This window comes from Rutilus rutilus, assembly GCF_951802725.1.
Source record: "Rutilus rutilus genome assembly, chromosome: 10".
NCBI classification, from domain to species: domain Eukaryota; kingdom Metazoa; phylum Chordata; class Actinopteri; order Cypriniformes; family Leuciscidae; genus Rutilus; species Rutilus rutilus.
The window spans coordinates 3,700,459-3,721,347 of NC_140215.1; the positions used below are offsets into that span (position 1 = coordinate 3,700,459).

General features: G+C 35.4%; 2 protein-coding genes and 1 long non-coding RNA gene across 3 annotated transcripts in view; 1 reads left to right on the plus strand and 2 right to left on the minus strand.

Annotated features, from left to right (window-relative positions):
• Positions 1 to 3,894, minus strand: part of ifih1 (interferon induced with helicase C domain 1) — a 29,664-nt gene extending 25,770 nt beyond the window's left edge. Inside the window, exons 1-2 of the mRNA XM_084421694.1 lie at positions 3,349 to 3,894; positions 2,347 to 2,515 (exon numbers count right to left, since the gene is read on the minus strand). Coding sequence (XP_084277820.1) covers positions 2,347 to 2,515; positions 3,349 to 3,783 — 604 coding nt within the window. The 5' untranslated portion in view covers positions 3,784 to 3,894. The remainder of the gene's footprint in view (positions 1 to 2,346; positions 2,516 to 3,348) is intronic.
• Positions 3,895 to 12,547: 8,653 nt separating this feature from the next.
• LOC311297957 (potassium voltage-gated channel subfamily H member 7) overlaps positions 12,548 to 20,889 on the minus strand; it is a gene marked incomplete at its 3' end in the record, with an annotated part of 99,930 nt that continues 91,588 nt past the window's right edge. The window contains exons 14-15 of the mRNA XM_084420470.1: positions 14,775 to 14,889; positions 12,548 to 12,766 (exon numbers count right to left, since the gene is read on the minus strand). Of these exons, the coding sequence (XP_084276596.1) occupies positions 12,548 to 12,766; positions 14,775 to 14,889 (334 nt within the window). The remainder of the gene's footprint in view (positions 12,767 to 14,774; positions 14,890 to 20,889) is intronic.
• LOC311297959 lies at positions 12,678 to 20,885 on the plus strand. The gene is made up of 3 exons (XR_014628897.1): positions 12,678 to 12,809; positions 14,761 to 14,892; positions 20,022 to 20,885. It is a non-coding gene; the product is annotated as an uncharacterized lncRNA (long non-coding RNA).

A 20,889-nucleotide genomic window follows, 5' to 3' on the forward strand; every position in this document is an offset into this window, starting at 1 on the left:
TCCTTGATGAATAAAAGTATTCATTTCTTAAATAAAAATATATATATTTTGAACGGTATTGTAGTTTCAATTTTGATAACATAATTAGTAAATAGTAAAATACATAAACTAAGATTTATTTATAAGATCATGAAGATTTGCTATACGACCAATTATTTGAGCGTTCCTCAAAAAGTACTAAAAAAAGTTGTTTCTTAAGATTGTTTATTTCCTACATGTTTCTTAAGAACATGTGAAAAATCAGCCAATATTCTGGTTAATCAATCTCAAAATGACTATCTTTTAAAAACTTCTGTCATTAATTACTCAACCGTAACCCGTAAGACTTTCGTTCATCTTCAGGACACAAATGAAGATCTTTTTGATGAACTGAACTTCCGCAAGAACCAATGAGGCTTGTTCTCGCAGTTTCGTTTGAGCTTCTGTTTATGTTCGCTGATCAGTGTTTAAATGTGAATAAAAGCCTCTTTATGAACTTTTTGAAGCGTCAAAGTGTCAGTTGTGTAGCTGTCAGTGGAGGGACAGAAAGCTCTGATTTCATTACAAATATCTTCATTTGTGTTTTGAAGATGAACGAAAATCTTAGATGGCATGAGGGTTAATTAATGACAGAATTTTCATTTTTGGGTGAACTATCCCTTTAAGAGCTGATTTGGTTTGTAGGGTTATACAGACACTAACAGTGGGGTTTCCAGGCTACAAATGTGTAGTCTAAATAACAGCGTGACATTTGACCTCTGCTGGTTTCCGGTTTCCAACTACTTTTTTTCTAAGAGAGCCTGTGACTATGGAAGCATATGGGTAGCAATATTCAATTTGAAATGTGATTTGTAAAATGACAATGCAATATGTAAAATGGCAATGCATTTCTGTATTTAAATGTACATTTTCCATTACATTTGTGCAACGTTTGGTGCAAAATGAAAATAATTCAATTATATAATTTACTTTTGCCATTTCACACTAGTTTTAATATGTAAATTGAATACATATTTTAACGCTTTATAAGTTGCAAAATTAAAATGAAAATGTATTACAGAAATGATTAGATATGTTTAACATGTTCAAGCAAAAACTGTAGCAAAATGATCATTTGTATGTTATTTTTTGCATTAATTGCATTTACACTCACAGTTAAGACACTTGCGATTGCATTTTCATTAAATGTCCCACAATGAATGCAGCAAAATTCAATGTGCAAATTGAAAATGCATTCCGAGCTGATCACGTCCCCGCCCTCTCAATCACTGCGTGAAGTTGGCCCCGCCCCCACCCACCCTGTCAATCACTGCGTGAAGTTGGCCCCGCCCCCACCCACCCTCTCAATCACTGCGTGAAGTTGGCCCCGCCCCCACCCACCCTGTCAATCACTGCGTGAAGTTGGCCCCGCCCCCACCCACCCTATCAATCACTGCGTGAAGTTGGCCCCGCCCCCACCCACCCTGTCAATCACTGCGTGAAGTTGGCACCGCCCCCACCCACTCTGTCAATCACTACGTGAAGTTGGCCCCGCCTCCACCCACCCTGTCAATCACTGCATGAAGTTGGCCCCGCCCCCACCCACCCTGTCAATCACTGCGTGAAGTTGGCCCCGCCCCCAGCCACTCTGTCAATCACTGCGTGAAGTTGGCCCCGCCCCCACCCACCCTGTCAATAGGCTTGTTCAACTTGAACCGTCGCTGCACAGACTGATCGGTTTATGACATCAAAGTATATGTCTTTGGCCCCGCCCCACCCACCCTGTCAATCACTGTTTGAAGTTGGCCCCACCCCGTCCTGCCCTGTCAATCACTGCGTGAAGTTGGCCCCCGGTAAACATAGGCTGTGTGTTATGTGTTTTGAGGTGTTGGAATGACACATGGCGGCGGCAGAGCTGATTATTACGGTCTGCAGGTGATAGAACCAGTGCGTTGTTGGATTATCTGGGATCATTTTCTGCATTATCAGACGCCGTTTGGTGTGAACATTATTCTGCGCTGCTGTTGTCTGATGCTGGACTGTGTTAATGATGGTTTCGTTTTGTATAAAATATTCTCATTGTCGGATACACATTTGCTTATCTTTATTCTTATTACTATAATTAGCTACCCAATAATGTTGGCGATCCTGAAATGGTATGAAATGGCAAATTTAAATAATATAATTGATTTTTCATTTTCATTTTGCACCGACATTGCACAAATGTAAGGGAAAATGTAAATATAAATACAGAAATGCATTGCCGTTTTACATATTGCATTGTCATTTTGCATATTATATTTCAAATTGAATATTGCTACCCATATGCTTCCATATGTGACAGCTCGATGAGAAAGCAGCAGTTGTGTATGATGGTTTGTTGCTCACCGTCCTCTTTGCACGGCTCTCCCCGCAGCTCTCGCACGAGCTCATGGTGCTCCGTCTCCTCCAGAGCCTGAAGGAATTTGGAAAACCAGCCAACTTCATTTTTCACCAGCCTTTTGAGGAGCACTCGAGCACCGTTTATGTTCCCAAGATTCTCTGTGGCTTTCATAATCTGCAGGAGTAATAATGAACAAACAGTTAATGCATTTAATATGAGTGAGAGGAGAAAGCTCGGACAGACACTGAGACACACACACACACACACAGGCAGGTCAGTTAAACTCAATATGGGTCATTAATGATGATGTTTTGGACTTTAGCTCAGTAATATGCTCCAGTCTAGAGTCACACTTTAGTTTAGGGTCCAATTCTCACTATTAACTTCGACTTTTCCCTCCATAAACTCCTTATTAATAGTTAGTAAGGTAGTTGTTAAGATTGGGTTAGCATTAGCATTAACATTCTGTTTGGTTTATAGCGCCCTCTACTGATGATAATGTTTTTTTACATGACTATCTATCTATCTGTCAATCTGCCTATCTATCTATCTCTCTGCCTATCTATCTATCTATCTATCTATCTATCTATCTATCTATCTATCTATCTGTCTATCTATCTGTCTGTCAGTCTGCCTATCTATCTGTCTGCCTATCTATCTGTCAGTCTGCCTATATCTATCTGTCTATCTATCTGTCAGTCTGCCTATCTGTCTGCCTATCTATCTGTCTGTCTGTCTGTCTGTCTGTCTGTCTGTCTATCTATCTATCTATCTATCTATCTATCTATCTATCTATCTATCTATCTATCTATCTGTCTGTCTGTCTGTCTGTCCAATGCAGGGACTTTTATGATTGATTTTGATTGTTTTTATTTCAAATGTATTTGTTTATTTATGTAATTTTTACTTATTTATTTAATCTGAACTTTTCATCAATTGGCAAACCCCCTGTAGTTCCTCCTCACGACCCCCTGCTCTAGTGTGATGTCTGAGGTTCGGTCACTCACATTCTCCTGGTCCTCGCGCGTCAGGAGCTCCAGAGCGCAGCAGTGCGCGCACACGTCTCCGGTCTTCATGTTGACCAGGGTCAGATGCATGAGATCGATGAGGCGGACACAGCTGTCGTTCTCGGCCTCTTCGGTCGGGTCCGGTGGGCTGTTCAGCACGTAATTCACCGCGTTTGTGCATCCAGCAGTCTCCAGTGCGGTGATCAGCTCCCTCGACCATCCCTTGTCGTGTTGTGTTTTAATAATTTCGTCGATCAGAAGTGTTGCGGCGCTAATGTCCCCGTCCGCGCGTAACTTGGCTCTTATTTTGTCCTTTCGATCCTGTCCGAGGAAATGCAGCTGATCCAGAAGTGGCTCGACCAGGATGATCCGCTTCAGTCTGTCTCTGAAACAGTCCAGAATATGACGCGTCTCGACGTCCTGATCAATGCTCATATTTGATCAGACTAGATGAGATATCGCCGAAAAATGTTCTGCCAGAAGTTCTGCCAGTTCACCGATTGAACCCAGTTCTACTTCCCGGGACTCGGTGACTTTCGGTTTCGTTTCTTGTCCGGGTTTACAAACGTAATCAGTCAGATGTGTTGCCGCGTGCTGCTACAAATATCAACGTTATTTAAAGCCACGAGATTTAAGTAATTATGTTCTCTCTTTATTTATTTTCATGAATATATATTTTTTTATTGTTAGAATAAAATCTGCTTTGCGGGCATTGGAAAATTGTGTAGACAATTTTTCTGCAAACTTTAATAACCACTAGCCTACTAGATGAAAATAATAAACACTAGATGGCGACAGAATCCCTATGCCAATATACCGGTAACATTAATATAATATAATATAATATAATATAATATAATATAATATAATATAATATAATATAATATAATATAATATAATATAATATAATATAATATAATTAATATATTAATATAATATCATATAATTTTGAATATTGATTTTGTTATAGTAGAAAAAAGTGTGTGTTAATTAAAAATCTTGAAAGGATAGAGGATAGAGACTGCTCAATTTAAAGTATTTTTTATGCATCTATTTATTTTATTTATTTACTATTGACTATTATTATTTGATGTTTAAATAATATTATTTGAATTATTTATTATGAGTTTGGTATATATCTTAATGTTAACTAATTACATTATTTGTAATTTAATTTAATGATTATTTTTATTTGTATTTTTTTAGAACTTTTTTGATATGTAAAAGTATCTAATTATGTTCTTGATTATTGTTCTAATTATGTGGGTTTTTTTTAATGTGTTGATTATCACAAAAGATAAAAATGAAAAATGAAAGGGAAAGAAAGTAGAAGAAAAAAAGGAACAATTACTGAGGAAAAAATTATTACAACTTTAAAGAATGTTTATTTGTATAATTGTGTTAAATGATTTTGAATGGAAAGACATAATAAAGTATAATAATAAAAAATCAATGTTTGGTCAAAATTAAACAATAACCTCATTGAGCAGGGCATTTTACAGCTCATTTGTGTTATTGTTTACTAAACTATATTTGCTTATTGAAAAGGCTGAAATATGTTGCTTGGCAACTAACTGAAATAAAATAAGTTGAAGTTTAAGTATACTAAAATTACAAAAACAAAACAAAAACCTAATAAAAATTAACAACAAAATTATACTATATATATATATATATATATATATATATATATATATATATATATACAGTGCTATGCATAAGTTTAGACACCCTTTTTCACTCCTTTTCACTTTTTCACCTTCTTTTCACTCTCATTATAAAGCTTGGAAAAGCCAGGATATTATATACAGTGCAATGCATAAGTTAATACACCCATGCTAAAGTTGACTAAAAAGAGGAATAAAAAATCATCTTTTGGAAACTGAACTTAATGCCTTAATTTAAAAAATTAGGAAAAATCCAACCTTTAAGGACACCAATTTTCTTTGTGAATGAATAATGTATCGTAAATAAATAAATGTTCTTCCTTAAAATACAGGGTGCATAAGTTTGGACACCCCTATGTTAAATTCCTATAGAGGCAGGCAGATTTTTATTTTTAAGTATTTAAAAAAATTTTTTTTTTAGGATAGGCTACTATGCATCCTGATAAAGTTCCCTTGGCCTTTGGAATTAAAATAGCCCCACATCATCACATAGCCTTCACCATACCTAGAGATTGGCATGGTTTTATTTCAGTTAGCCTAATAGCTAGTTTGATTTGCATTGAGAGATGATCTTATGGAAAGTACCCCATGCCAATCTCTAGGTATGGTGAAGGCTATGTGATGATGTGGGGCTATTTTAATTCCAATGGCCAAGGGAACTTTATCAGGATGCATAGTATCCTAAAAAAAAAACAAAAAAAAAAAACTTAAAAATAGAAATCTGCCTGCCTCTATGGGAATTTAACATAGGGGTGTCCAAACTTATGCACCCTGTATTTTAAGGAAGAACATTTATTTATTTACGATACATTATTCATTCACAAAGAAAATTGGTGTCCTTAAAGGTTGGATTTTTCCTAATTTTTTTAATTAAGGCATTAAGTTCAGTTTCCAAAAGATGATTTTTTTATTCCTCTTTTTAGTCAACTTTAGCATGGGTGTATTCACTTATGCATAGCACTGTGTATATATATATATCAGAGATGGGGGACTCGAGTCACATGACTTGACTCGAGTCGCAAATTTAAGGACTTGAGACTTGCTTGACTAAATTAAGAAAATGACTCGACTTGACTTTGACTTGAGATCCAATGACTCGAGACTTGACTTGACTTGAACTGTATGACTCGAGAATGACTTGATATACATTTTTGGGAACCATTGACGCCAGTCATCAGATTCTGCGCGTTTGCGTGACGCTGCACAAGCACAGAAAAAACACATCGCGGTGAGCGCGCTAAATATAAAAACACAAGGCATCGTTGTCCCATGGCATCTCCCAGCATCGTTTCTTTTTGGATATAAAGACTAAAATTGACCATATTCATACAAGAAGATTTGCTGTACGCATAATAACTGGCAAGGGATATCGGACGACCATCACAACCTCGAACAGTCAAACTTCATTCATCACGTCTAAAAGTAAGCTATGGCTTGTTTAACCTGTTTGTTAATTTGACTTTCTTTAAAACTAAATCTTTAAATCTAGAGAGAATATTGGTCAAAACAGCATGCCTCTTTATACACAATTATGTTTTCAAATGTAGCTTAATGTTGTCAATATTCAAATGATAATTAATGTGGCATATGTTTTGTATAACATTTGCCACATTTCTTTCCAATCATGCTTTAAAGCCAAATATGTCGTTCTTTCCAATGACAAAAAACAACATAAAAAATGTTAATGTTTTGTCATGTTTTATGTTTCTCTTAAAGCAGGGTTAGATGTTATCAGGGGGTCGGGGACAAAATGCCAGCAGAATTAATATATGCACCCAAAATTCAAAATGTGGTGGAAAAATTGCCCTAGTATGAGTTATTTTTATAATTAGCCTAGGCGGATTTAACTTCATATTTAAAATATATATAACTTATATAAAGGGGATGCCAGTTTGAAGAATACCATTTGGTGGCATAGGAACCATTATACTTTTTGTGAATTGTATTAATACCTTTTAATGGTCTTCTGCAATGTTTGAGGCATATTTATTTTTTCATGATTTAATGTTGGCCTAATTTCAGTTACATTTACATTTTAGGCTATGTAGTTTGAAATTTTATTTATTTTTTTGATTTTTATTGTAGTAACCACTCAGCTGTATGTGGAAATGCATATTTAAAAAAAAAAATGTTGCAAATAAAACCATAGTCCACAACTTCTGTAGTTTTAACTTATTTTAATATATAAATTCAGTGAAATCATCAAACGTTTGAATGACTTGCCAGTGACTTGTGACCCAAGCTACGACTTGACTTGACTTGCTTGACATAAAGCAGTGACTTGACTTGACTTGACTTGCTTTTCTCAAAATTGACTTGAGACTTGCTTGTGACTTGCACATGTGTGACTTACTTCCACCTCTGATATATATTTATATATATATATATATATATAGGCCTATATATATATATAATAAAAGCTAATTATAAATGTTAATAATAATGGTATAATAGCTTTATTTTGTAAATAACAAAATTACTAAAACTTAAAATTAGCTTTTATTTTTATATTTTTAGGTTAAGTATTAATAATAATGGTATAATTTGCACTAGTGACCGGCTGACTGTCTCATGATCATTACAGGTTACTTATCAAATAAATGCATGGAAATTGAAATATTTATTTTAGTATGTGCTACAAGAGTAATGCTCTATTGCAATCATGGTTATCATAAGTAGCTCTGTTATCATGTGTTCTGATTTTATACTTCAGTGCTTTTCCCTTAAAAATTACAGTTCGACTCAACAAAACTGATATACGTTCCTTTTATTTATATGCTTTTTGTACAGTACAGTTAGTCAAAAGTAATTGCCTAAAGCAATTTCATCAAATATAATAAATCTTATAATAACAGACATATTCAAAACACCTGTAGAGTATTGTGGTGTACAAACTATACAGTGCAAACTATAAAAAACAACTCAGTGCAAGTGAAAAGCTGGGATAAAAAGTCAAAGTGTTACGTGCAAATGTTTGCAGGGTTATTAACCGTATTCAATATATTCCCAAATAATAATAATAATAAGCCACCTCTGCTTCTGGTGGCCTTTAATATATGATTATTATGCTTAGGACACATAAAAACAAAATTAAATTAATAAATAAAAAAATAAAGACAGACACATACACACACACTCACACTCACACACCAGCGCTCAAAACACATTCACACTCATGCAGAGGTTGTTAACATTAATTATAAGGGCATGGAGTCTTTATTTTTAAATAAAGTGCAGATAATAAGCATGTATCTGCAGATTTAATATTTGCTTGGGTGTCATGATTCTTAATTTTACATGCTAATGTGCAATTTACTAGATGTTTGCTAACTGTTTGCTTTTAATCCAAAGTACAGTGTTTGACAGTCACATATAAAAATAAACATACTGTACATAAAATCAAGCTGCAAAGTCTTGATAGAAATTTAAACAGTAATTTAAGAAAGCGTTTATTGCACATAAAAAAAAAAACAAAAAAAAAAAAACTGGGTATGTATAAATACATATTTTAAGTTATAAACTAACATTACGGAAAAAGAAACCGATGCAAAAAATCCCCTCTCAGATTACAATATTACAATCTTTGCAAGATAAATGCACCTTTTAGAGGTGGGTGTGACAAGAAGCATGAGTGGAAAGATCCAGGCCGCGTCCCAAATCGCAAAATAAGGTACTTATTATGAATTAATACTTCACGACTGCTACAAATGTGTGTTCTATATAGTATGAATGTAATCCGGACGTACTACATTCATCATGATGTCATCATCACGTGACAAATCCATTCACAAATCCTCTCCCGTGGCCTCATGGGATAGTAAAGTCTCCATCGTATGCACACTTCAGAATTTATCCGGAAATAACTTTTCGACATGAATTCGGACATACTATTTTTTTTTGTAACATACTATTTTAATGCCTACTATGTCGTAGGGAAGTATGCGATTTTGGACACAGCCCAAGTGTTTTATCATTATTGCTAACAGAATTTATGACAGAAAGCTTTTCTAGACTACATTTTTGGAAAACAAAGTGATTTTGTTGTAAGATTTTAATTTTCCAGTGACTTGATGAAGCCAACATTATTGGAGCTTTGAAAAGGTTAGTTTTACTCAAAAATAAAAATTATCCCACTAATTTACTCACCCTCAATCCATAGGTTGAATATGACTATCTATCTATCTATCTATCTATCTATCTATCTATCTATCTATCTATCTATCTATCTATCTATATATACAGTGCAATGCATAAGTGAATACACCCATGCTAAAGTTGACTAAAAAGACGAATAAAAAATCATATTTTGGAAACTGAACTTAATGCCTTAATTTAAAAAATGTGGACAAATCCAACCTTTAAGGACACCAATTTTCTTTATGAATGAATAATGTATCGTAAATAAATAAATGTTCTTCCTTAAAATACGTGGTGCATAAGTTAGTACACCCCTATGTTAAATTCCCATAGAGGCAGGCAGATTTTTATTTTTAAAAGCCAGTTACTTCATGGATCCAGGATACTATGCATCCTGATAAAGTTCCCTTGGCCTTTGGAATTAAAATAGCCCCACATCATCACATGGCCTTCACCATACCTAGAGATTGGCATGGTTTTATTTCAGTTAGCCTAATAGCTAGTTTGATTTGCATTGCTCAATCTAAAACCATGCCAATCTCTAGGTATGGTGAAAGGTTGGATTTTTCCTAATTTTTTAAATTAAGGCATTAAATTCAATTTCCAAAATATGATTTTTTATTCCTCTTTTTAGTCAACTTTAGCATGGGTGTATTAACTTATGCATTGCACTGTATATAATATCCTGGCTTTTCCAAGCTTTATAATGAGAGTGAAAAGAGCCTGAGATTTTGAAGCCCAAAAAAGTGCATCCATCCATCATAAAAGTGATCCATACGACTCGGGGGTTTGTTAATAAAGGCCTTCTGAAGCAAAGAAGGGTTTATGGAAGAAAAATATCCATATTTATAACTTTATAAACTAAAATGACTGGCTTCCGGAAGTCTAATTCGTTTATAAAGTCAGTTATTACAGTTTATTAAGTTATAAATATGGATATTTCCCTTCACTTCCCTTCAGAAGGCCTTTATTAACCCCCTGGAGTCTTATGGGTTACTTTTATGATGGATGGATGGATGCGCTTTTTTGGGTACCAGTCACTCCCATTATATTTTTCAATATAACTCTGATTGTGTTCGGCTGCAAGATGGAAGTCATATACACCTAGGATGGGTTGAGGGGGAGTAAATCATAATCATTTTCATTTTGGGGTGAACTAATTCTTTAACGTTTGACCAGAAGTTGATAAAAGTAGGCTACATATTCTATTATGCATATATATATATTCATAGCTACATATTAAACTAACATGTGCTTTGCAAACAGTGGCATGCTGCAGAAACGTTTGAGCAGTGACATCATACATAACATTTGTTGTGTTTATATGATCTTTGCGCATATGTTTAGATGATATAGTGCTGTTTTTCAATCAGCTGAGTATCTTACTTTCAGTCAGTTTTGCACAAGAATCCGCATTTAACTTGTGAATGTCTACAGCTATGTTTCCATCCAACTTTTTTATGCACATTTTTTATATCGCATAAAAAAAAAATGCTGGATGAAAACGATGCGCATAAATAAATAAAAAAAATGCTCAATTCAGACGGATAACTTTATCCAATTAAAAGACGTGCATAAACTAAGATGGGAACAGATTTACAGAATAAATCCCTCAAAGCGCAACAAAAACTTTGCCTCAACTGAGGATGTGATTGGATAACTGGACTAACCAGCGAACCAATCACATCGCAGCATCTCAAATGTTGATCTGGTGATTCAATTTCCCAGCAAGTGACGATTTTGTTCTCTTTTGAACACGAGATTGAAACGCTGCTATATCTGCAAATGTTTAATGCCGTATTCCAATTTTGCGCATAAGTTAAATTTGCAACTTTGAATGGAAACATAGCTTACGACGCATTACTTTCCACAATTATGATTCCAGTGGAAAATAGAATTTTGCTGCATTAAAAATGCATATGCATGGTTTTCCAGCACCTTTAAGATGACTTGTTTCGCAGTGCAGAGACAGTCCTAGATAAGCAAATCTAAGCAGAATTTCACCGTCTCGTACGCCAGTGCTTGCAAAGTATAGTGTTATGCCGTGAGGAGTTTGGCTCAAGCTAGCCTGACCATGTGCAAATAAACCGAGTGGATTAAAGAGGAGCGCGTTCAGTGATCAGCTCCGGGACATGCCGACTTAAACCTGCTTCCCAATATGTTGCAGTAAACATGCAACGGGTAAAACCTTCAGCCATGCGTCTCTTTTCCTTTAATAGAGGGGTATAATGTATGTACACGGACGCTACTTAAGATTCCATTTGCAGAAACAGAAACATTTGCAAACAAACAATATTTTGCTGCAGTGCATGGGGTCCAAAACTCGGAGAGCACATTGAAAATCTTTTTAACTTTTCAATTTAAAATGTATATATGAAACTATGATTGTAAAATGAATTTACATTATAATGCATTGAATTAATAAGTGAATAACAATTCACATAATTATTTAATTTTTCACTCAAATTGTTATACTGGTAATATAATGATAACACTTTACAATGAGGTCTCAGTTAATGTTAGTTAACATTAAACAAAACATTTCTTACAGTGTTTATTAATCTTTGTTAATGTAAGTTGATAAAAATACATCTGTTTATTGTTGGTTCTTGTTAGCTCAGATCCATTCAATAATATTAACAGATGCAGCTTTTGATTTTAATAATGTGTAAATGTTGAAATTAACATTAACTAAGATTAATAAATGCTTTTTTCATGTAAGTTCATGTTAACTAACATAGTTAACAAATGATAAACAATAAAACCTTATTGTACAGTGTTGCCAATTTAATTTATAAAGTGATTATAGGCCTATATTTATAATCTAAAGATTACAGTTTGACATGTTTCATTGTCTTTTATAATATCGTCAACTGAAATGTCAAATTAATATTTATTTTTTTGGTCAAAAATATTTTGTATAACATACTGTTTAAAGAAAATAATGCAAAAAATAAATAAAATAATTTTCAATAGTATGTAGTTCCACAGAGTTCTGCAAATGGAAGTGCAAAATTACATTATTATCATTTAGAATTTGATGATAAAACGTAATAAATTCTGCCAGAGAATGAGTGCGATATATATATGAACTGCCATCAATATCCTGAGTCTTACACCGGTGTAAACGTGTGCAGAACACAGAGGACGTGGGAAATGTCCAAGACCCTCTGTCTATGAGAGATTTACTTCCTGAAAATGGAAGTGTTTGTCCACGAATCCGTTCGGAATATCCTCCGTAACGCAGGAGAAGGAAGTGACATCACAGAGGAAGAGAATACAGGCGAGTGCCAGCGGAGAATCTTGCATTGGTGTGAAAGTTTTGGCCAATGCCTGTTTTAAAATGTCCTTTGTCCTTCCAGTGGAAGAGCTGTGTGACGCTCTGGACGAGAGAGTCAGTGCTGGTCCTTCAGGAGCCCCGGATCAGAGACCGGTCTGTGGAGATCCGGAGATCCGCTCGCCGGCTGGACGGGAAGAAGGGATTTCGAATGCTCTCGTGTCAGAGGAAGAGTCTGGCTGTGTATCAAACTGTACATGGCAGTGGAGTCCTGTGTGGAGAGACCTGACCGAGAGTCTTTGGGGTTCGGATGGATGTTTGCCATGGCCAAAAAGTCCTGGAAAGAGAGGAATTTATAGCAACTTTTATAGACGTTTTGGGTATGTATTTCTGTGTTTTGCATTATTGAAATTAAAGGTCTAGGCTTAATCCACATGGTGTTTGAACTTTGTCTTAAAAAAAAAAATGTAGGAGTCGCCATTAGAAGGAAAATCTGGAAATTGCACTATTAAGGATGAATTCATCCATCCATTTTAGTTATATATATATATATGTATATATATATATATAGAGAGAGAGAGAGAGAGTTATATAGATTATATATAACTATATATATTTAGTTATATAGACATTTATATTTATAGAAATTGCACTATTAAGCATGAATTCATCCTTTGAAGTCTCATACATTTAAGTTATATATATATATAACTATATATTTAGTTATATAGATATTATGGAAATTGCACTATTAAGGATGAATTCATCCTTTGAAGTCTCATACGTTTTAGTTATATTTTTAGTTATATATATATATATATATATATATATATATATATATTTTTTTTTTATATATATATATATTTTTTATATATATATATTATATAACTATATATATATATTTAGTTAAATAGATATTTATAGAAATTGCACTATTAAGCATGAATTCATCCTTTGAAGTCTCATACATTTTAATTATTTAAATTATAAACACACATAATAATAAAAAATTATTTAATTATACACACACATACACAGTGCTGCTCAAAAGATTACACACCCCTTGCAGAAAGTGGGATCAAACAAAATGCTTGTTATTTTTTTATTTAGTACCGTCCTCAATAAGATAGTTTACATAAAAGATGTTTACATGTTTCCACAAGACCCAAACAATTTTTTTTTATTTTTTTTAAAGAAAACTTTTAAAATTTGACGATCAAGGTAAATTGTACTTAATTTGTCTTCTGGGAAACGTGTACTGGACACTTCTGGAGCATCAGTGGATGTTTGAACCTTTTTTAATAGTTAGTCCTTAATGTGAAAAGATGGATCTCAAAATCATACAGTCACTGCTGGAAAGGGTTCAAATATGCAGAAGTTGCTGGAAAACTGAAGAATTTTGGGACTTAAACACAGTATTAAGAATCAAGGGCACATCAACTTTGAACTGGGTCATTTCTATAAATTCAGCTTTTTTTTTTTGTCTTGTGGACTATATGTAAACATCTTTTATGTAAAATATCTTATTCAGGACAGTACTAAATAAAATAAAAAATAACATGCATTTTGTATGATCCCTCTTATATTGTTCAAATTATTCACAGATTCTGCAAGGGGTGTGTAAACCTTTGAGCATCACTATAGTACTCACTGACTGTGAGATCACCCAAGGCTGTTGTTAAATGTATGAGAAATAATGAATGTCTGCAGCAGGTGGCGCTCTACGACTGATCATGTGATCTCACTCCTGTTTCTCACAGTCTGCAGTGACTCTGTGCCATGATATAACACATGGATGTGCCAGTAAACACACTTTGCAGTGCTCTTAAGAGAATCAGAACATAAAACATACTTATTTTGCCATTTATTTATAGTGTCTAACTATAAATATACGGTAGATGGTATTATATTTAGCTTTAATTAATCATTTTTATCATGTTTAAATTATTCAAATGCATACTTCAGATGCAGTGCAATATGTTCCAGCAAAAATAAATTATTTATGTTGTATGTCAAGAAACGCCTTGTAGACCTCAAGTATGAGCCATCTTCAAAATGCATGATGTTTAGTAGGGCTCAGTGTTGTTTACTGAAACTGTAACTATTTAAATGGTTTATCAATTTACATAAAGCTTAAATAAAATATAAAAATTAGAAATGCTACCTTGGCAATGCTAAAATGACTAAACCTGAAATAAAATTTGAGATAAATAGGATTTTTTTTTTATTATTAATGAAATGGACAAAATCACTAAACCTTAATCTAGAATTAAAATGAAGTTTAAAATGAGATATTGGTTTTCCTGACCAAGTTTGGTTGTGTTCCTGCAGGTGTGAGTGTGTACCTGTGCAGCGACGGGATCACCTGTGATGCTGCTGTAGGCCGGAGGGCCCAAACACGTCTGTCTCTGAAGCAGCGTCAGGACACTCTGGATATCTGACGTCATCTGAGACTCTAACCTGGTGAGAGAGAGACCAGAGCGCTGTCATGACACTGACCTGGAACTGAGAGCTCTCTGTGTTCTGACAAACACATTTCCGTGGAACATAAACTGTGTGTGTGTGTGTGTGTGTGCGTGTGTGAGAGAGTGAGTGTGTGTGTGTGTGTGTGTGTGTGTGTGTGTGTGTGTGTGAGTGTGTGTGAGAGTGTGTGAGAGTGTGTTTGTGTGTGTGTGAGTGTGTGTGTGTGTGTGTGTGCGCGCGTGTGTGAGAGAGAGAGTGTGTGTGTGCACGTGTGTGAGAGTGTGTGTCTGTGTGTCTGTGTGTGTGTGTGTGTGTGTGTGTGAGTGAGTGTGTGTGTGTGAGAGAGTATATGTGAGAGTGTGTTTGTGTGTGAGAGAGAGTGTGTGTGTGTGTGTGTGAGGGAGTGCGTGTTTGCGTGTGAGTGTGTGTGAGAGAGTATATGTGAGAGTGTGTTTGTGTGTGAGAGAGAGTGAGTGTGTGTGAGAGTATGTTTGTGTGTGAGAGTGTGTGTGTGTGTGTGTGTGTGTGTGAGAGAGAGAGAGAGAGAGAGAGAGTGAGTGAGTGAGTGTGAGAGTGTGTTTGTGTGTGTGTGAGAGTGAGTGTGTGTGAGAGAGTGAGTGTGTGTGTGTGAGAGTGAGTGTGAGTGAGTGTGTGTGAGAGTGTGTTTGTGTGTGAGTGTGTGTGTGTGTGCGTGTGAGTGTGTGTGAGAGAGTGTGATTGTGTGTGTGTAATATATATATATATATATAAAGATTTTATAATTAAAGTAATACTTTTATTCAACAAGGACTTAAATTGATCAAAACTGACAGTAAAGACATTTATAATGTTAAAAAAGGTTTTTGTTTCAAATAAATTCTATTTATCAAACAATCCTAAAATCCACAGAATTATAAAGCAACATAACTGTTTTCAACATTGATAATAATCATAAATGTTTCTTGAGCATCAAATCCTCATATTAGAATGATTTCTGAAGGATCATGTGACACTGGAGACTGGAGCAATGCTTTGATCACAGGAATAAATTACATCTTAAAATATATTCATATAGTAAACAGTTATTTCAAATGTTAATAATATTTCACAATATTTATGTTTTTACTGTATTTTTCCAATAAATGCAGTCTTGGTGAGCAGAATACACTTCTTTCAAAAGCAAAAAAGTGTTACTGACACCAAAAAAGTTACACAAAGTCATCATAAACATCCATATTGTGCATTAAATATAGTTCCTATAGACATGTTGGGTTTGGCATATGAACAAGTCATATGAATTATGGTGTTTGTTTTTGTCATTTTTTACATTAACAGTCCCTATTCACATTTATTATTATAAGGGGAAAAATCAGACAGGATTTTCTTCATACTTTTCTTTTACATAAAAAATATTAGTTTTGAAAATAACTGCACAAAACTAGATTTAGAGGAGAAAATGCTGTAAATAAGTTAGTCTAGCTGAATAAGAAAATATTGATAATAAAAGGGTTACATTTTATTTATATAGTGCTTTTTAAAATGTTTTAAAGCAGCTGTATGGAAGATAACTGCAGTAAAGTGTCTTTAATCCTGTAAGGTCTTCATTTAGCAGGACAATTGAAGGAAAAGTCTTAACAACTAAATGTCTATAGTTGGTTGGCGTTGACTGTTGTTGTACAGCAGGGGGAGTTCTTGCACTGATCATCTGAATGCTTACTTCCAGTTTATCACTTTACCTGCTAAACTTTGAAGAGAAAGTTATTAATGATCTAGTTTATGGGGCCTAGAAGAGAGAGATGACCCTAATACGACACAGTTTCTGCTCCTTCACACATAAATACTCGATAACCACGATCTGGCCATTCATGAACATTTCAGAAGCAGTGGCGTTCATTATTAACATTGCTGGAAGAAAGGAGGCGTGTTCATTTTTCATCCAGGTAATGGACATGTGCGGAGGGAACCGTGAGGACGGGGGTATCATTAATAATATGTGATATGAGTGTTCAATGAGCCGGCGCAGGTTTAATCCGTGTGTAAGGCACACCTAGTCATTAAAACAGAGAGCCATTAACTGGAGCTCTCAGAAAACAAAGGAATAAGATGATCCTGCTTTCTTAGAGTCACAACCGCAAAAACACACTTTGTGTGCAGGACTCAGACTCAAACATGTGCGGAAACGAAACTAGCCTTCTTGAGCTAAATTGAATGGTTAGTGTTGATTTTCTATATGGATCTGAAGCTGTAATCAATCGTGTGTGCAGAAACAGCGTGGATTACATTTGCAAGATACGGACCGCATCCTATTTCGAGTTCATAGAGTTCATGGAGTTCATAGCTGCGCCACACAGATCCAAAACTAATGACAGATTTGAAACCACAGTGGACATGGATTATTATTTTTCTGTTTACTTATTTTTCTTGTGATCTTGATCTTGGCAAAAGTTTTTTTTTTAAAGTTACCTTGAGAAAACAAGTTATTATTTCTATAGTATTGTGCATAGTTATATACAGTTATATAGTTGTAGCTATTAGAGATGAAACGCCTTCAAAGAGGTGATCTATATACAATGGGTTTTAAATGCATCGTATAAGCATGTGTGTGTGTTTGTATGTGAGCATATGGACTGCCTAGATTTTCCCTAAACTCTCCAATCAATCTCTTGTAAAAACTGTCAAGAAGTAGTCAAGGTAATTTCACTTCATCAAAAAAAAACTTATTTTTCATAATTTTCACATTGTCATATTTTCATGGTTATTAAGCACAATTTCACCACCATTGTAATACGATAATATCTAGTATGTATATACATACATACATACATACATACGTGTGTGTGTGTGTGTGTATATATATATATGTGTATATATATGTATATATGTGTGTATGTGTATATGTATATGTATATGTTATAATGTCTTTAATGCCATTAAAACCTCAGGAAAACGTGTCTGAATATAATGTAACAATGCAAGAACTAGTAATGGCCGAAAACAGGCTTCATTGTCTTTAATATAAATGTGATGTTAGATTTTGTGGTTAAATATGTCCTGTACATGCACTTGTCAGATTCTGCGCTTTAAGATGTGTGATATGAAGCTCAGCTGATGCAGGATTTTTGTCTTCCTCTCTAAGCCAGTATTACAGCTAAAAATACCACCTGCTGAGATTCTGCTCACCCTGCTGCTTCAGTGTCAGTGTCAGTGTGTGTGTGTGTGTGTGTGTGTGTGTGTGTGTGTGTGTGTGTGTGTGTGTGTGCGCGCGTATGTGTGTGTGCGCGCGCGTGTATCTCTCTGTGTGTGTGTGTGTGTGTGTGTGCATTTGTGCATGTGTGTCTCTGTGTGTGTGTGTGTGTGCGCGTGTGTTTTAACTGTTGTTATCTAAACTTGTTTTGTCAGCTGAGGCTAATTTTCATGTGCATGTGAATGATAACCACAAGCAATGTTTTGTTTAGTAATGTTTATTACAGGCGTGCATGTGGTTAGTGTAATTTGTTGTAGTGCACAGATCCCCTGGAAACATAGTGTAATGTACTGGAAGACTCACTCGCCTCTCAGAGATGCAAACAGTATTTTGGCAGTTCAGATGTTTCTTAAAGGCGCAGTAAGCAATTTCTGAGAATCCTTCTTGTTGATATATGAAATCAGCCCAAACAAACACACCTCTCCCTTCATTGCTCTGCCTCCAAAATGCACAAACACGCAATGCAAGAGTGGATGTTTCTTTTTCATAGCAGAAGTGAAGCACAATAAGCTTTACTAATATTAACACAGGTCTTAAAGCTCCTGCCTGCTCATAACCCTTCTTTTTCCAGTGATATTCCTCTGACCTTTTCTTTTTTGTAACGTCTCTCAGCCATCTCTCTTTCTAATGTCTTTCTTCAGATCTCCCTCTTGTTCACTCTCTCTCCTCCCCATCATGAGTGGACACGCCCCCTACTGCTGATAGGCTCACTCTCTCTCCTTACCCATCATGAGTGGACATGCCCCTACTGCTGATTGGCTCACTCTCTCTCCTCCCCCATCATGAATGGACACGCCCCCTACTGCTGATAGGCTCACTCTCTCTCCTTACCCATCATGAGTGGACATGCCCCTACTGCTGATTGGCTCACTCTCTCTCCTTACCCATCATGAGTGGACATGCCCCTACTGCTGATTGGCTCACTCTCTCTCCTTACCCAGAGCCATATAGAGAGAGAGTTGCGACAACGGAAGTTCAAAATACTTAGTTGTCACGTGATTCGCATAGACCTCAGATAGTTCCAGGAAGTGCTTCGGAATCAACTAGCATGCTTTAAAACACAAGTTTATTTGATTCAGATAATCTGATAATATACAATCTTATTCTTTAAACGTCTTATCTTTTAAAACTGCATCACAAACGGTCTGTTCTACCACGCTGCTGTTACTTCCGGGAACTATTGAAAGGCTCTACGAGCCGCCATTGCTGTAAAAAAAGCGTTCCATTGTAGTCAATGGAGTTGTCGCAACTCTCTCTCTATATGGCTCTGTCCTTACCCATCATGAGTGGACACACCCCTACTGCTGATTGGCTCACTCTCTCTCCTCCCCCATCATGAATGGACATGCCCCTTACTGCTGATAGGCTCACTCTCTCCTTCCCCAGCTTGAGTGGACACGCCCCCTACTGCTGATTGGCTCACTCTCTCTCCTCCCCCATATTAAGTGGACACGCCCCCTACTGCTGATTGGCTAAATGTTTGTTGTGCTGCTTGGTCTGATCCACTTTCAACAGCGTTTTTCAGAAATCGCTAACTGCACCTTTAAAGGACTGTGACTAAAGGAAGCTATCAACATGATACTTTTTTTTTATTATTTAATCATTCACAGGAATGCAACACAAATTGAAAAATTTGCTTGAATAATTTTTCCATATATTTTATTAATTTAATGAAATTACTAAATTGTGTTAAATCATTTGAATAAAAAAATCACTTAATTATTATAGTTACAGTAACAGTGTTGCATCATAATGGTTAAATAATAAAAATATGCACTTATTTACTTTAATAATAATAAAAATAAAGCACATTCCTGCTCTTATTGTGCACAATGCATCACTCCATGTTATTCCATTTTTATTTTAAAGTGCCCCTATTTTAAAGGTTCCTAATTTTGTTTTGCAGGTCTCCTACAACAGGTTTACATGCATCAAAGGTAAAAAAAACACTTTAATTTTCTCATAATATACATTGCGCATCACCTCATTTCCTCAAACCAAAACGGTTTGTTCAAAGATCCTATCTCTTTAAACCCCTCCTTTCCGAGAGCTACTCTGGTCTGATTGGTCAGATGGCCCAGTCTGTTGTGATTGGTCTGCCGCTGACAGCACGTGTCAGAAACGAAACTCCCATTACCATATCCAAATTTCAGCTCCAGATCTTCCTCAGAGCTTGATATACAGAGATACAAACAGTGACAATGGTGTCGGTTTTACCGTATCAGATCGGGCCGGGTCGAGTAGTCGAGAACGTTGTTCTCCAGCAGCCAATGAAGACCATAGACTGGCATTATGCAAATGTTTTACAATTGTTATGTAATAGGAGGTGAGTCTGGAATTACTGACGACTCGTTTCAGCACTTCTTTTGGGAGACAATAACTTTTTGTCATGCACTTTGATCTTTAAAACTTTGCAGACCTTTTATATTCACAGATATGCATGAAAGGGAATATTTGAAAAAGCGTAATAGTGACACTTTAAGTTTGTCTTCATAATCTTTCATAGATTTTTTTTTTTTTTTAACTGATGCTCAACATATGAAGTAACTTTACCTTGTTTTAGCTAATGTCACATAACTCCTCTCCTTCAATCACCTGACCCCATACTGGTATGTAATACCCACTTTTGTTTTACTATCCAATCAATTACCATCCAGTAGGAAATCAACTGTTGCAACTAAAGCATTAATATTGATTGAGCAATCACAAGCTTGTGTTGCGATGTCATCAAACCCGGCTCACCCCGAGTGCTCTGTTTAATGAAGCATTATTTC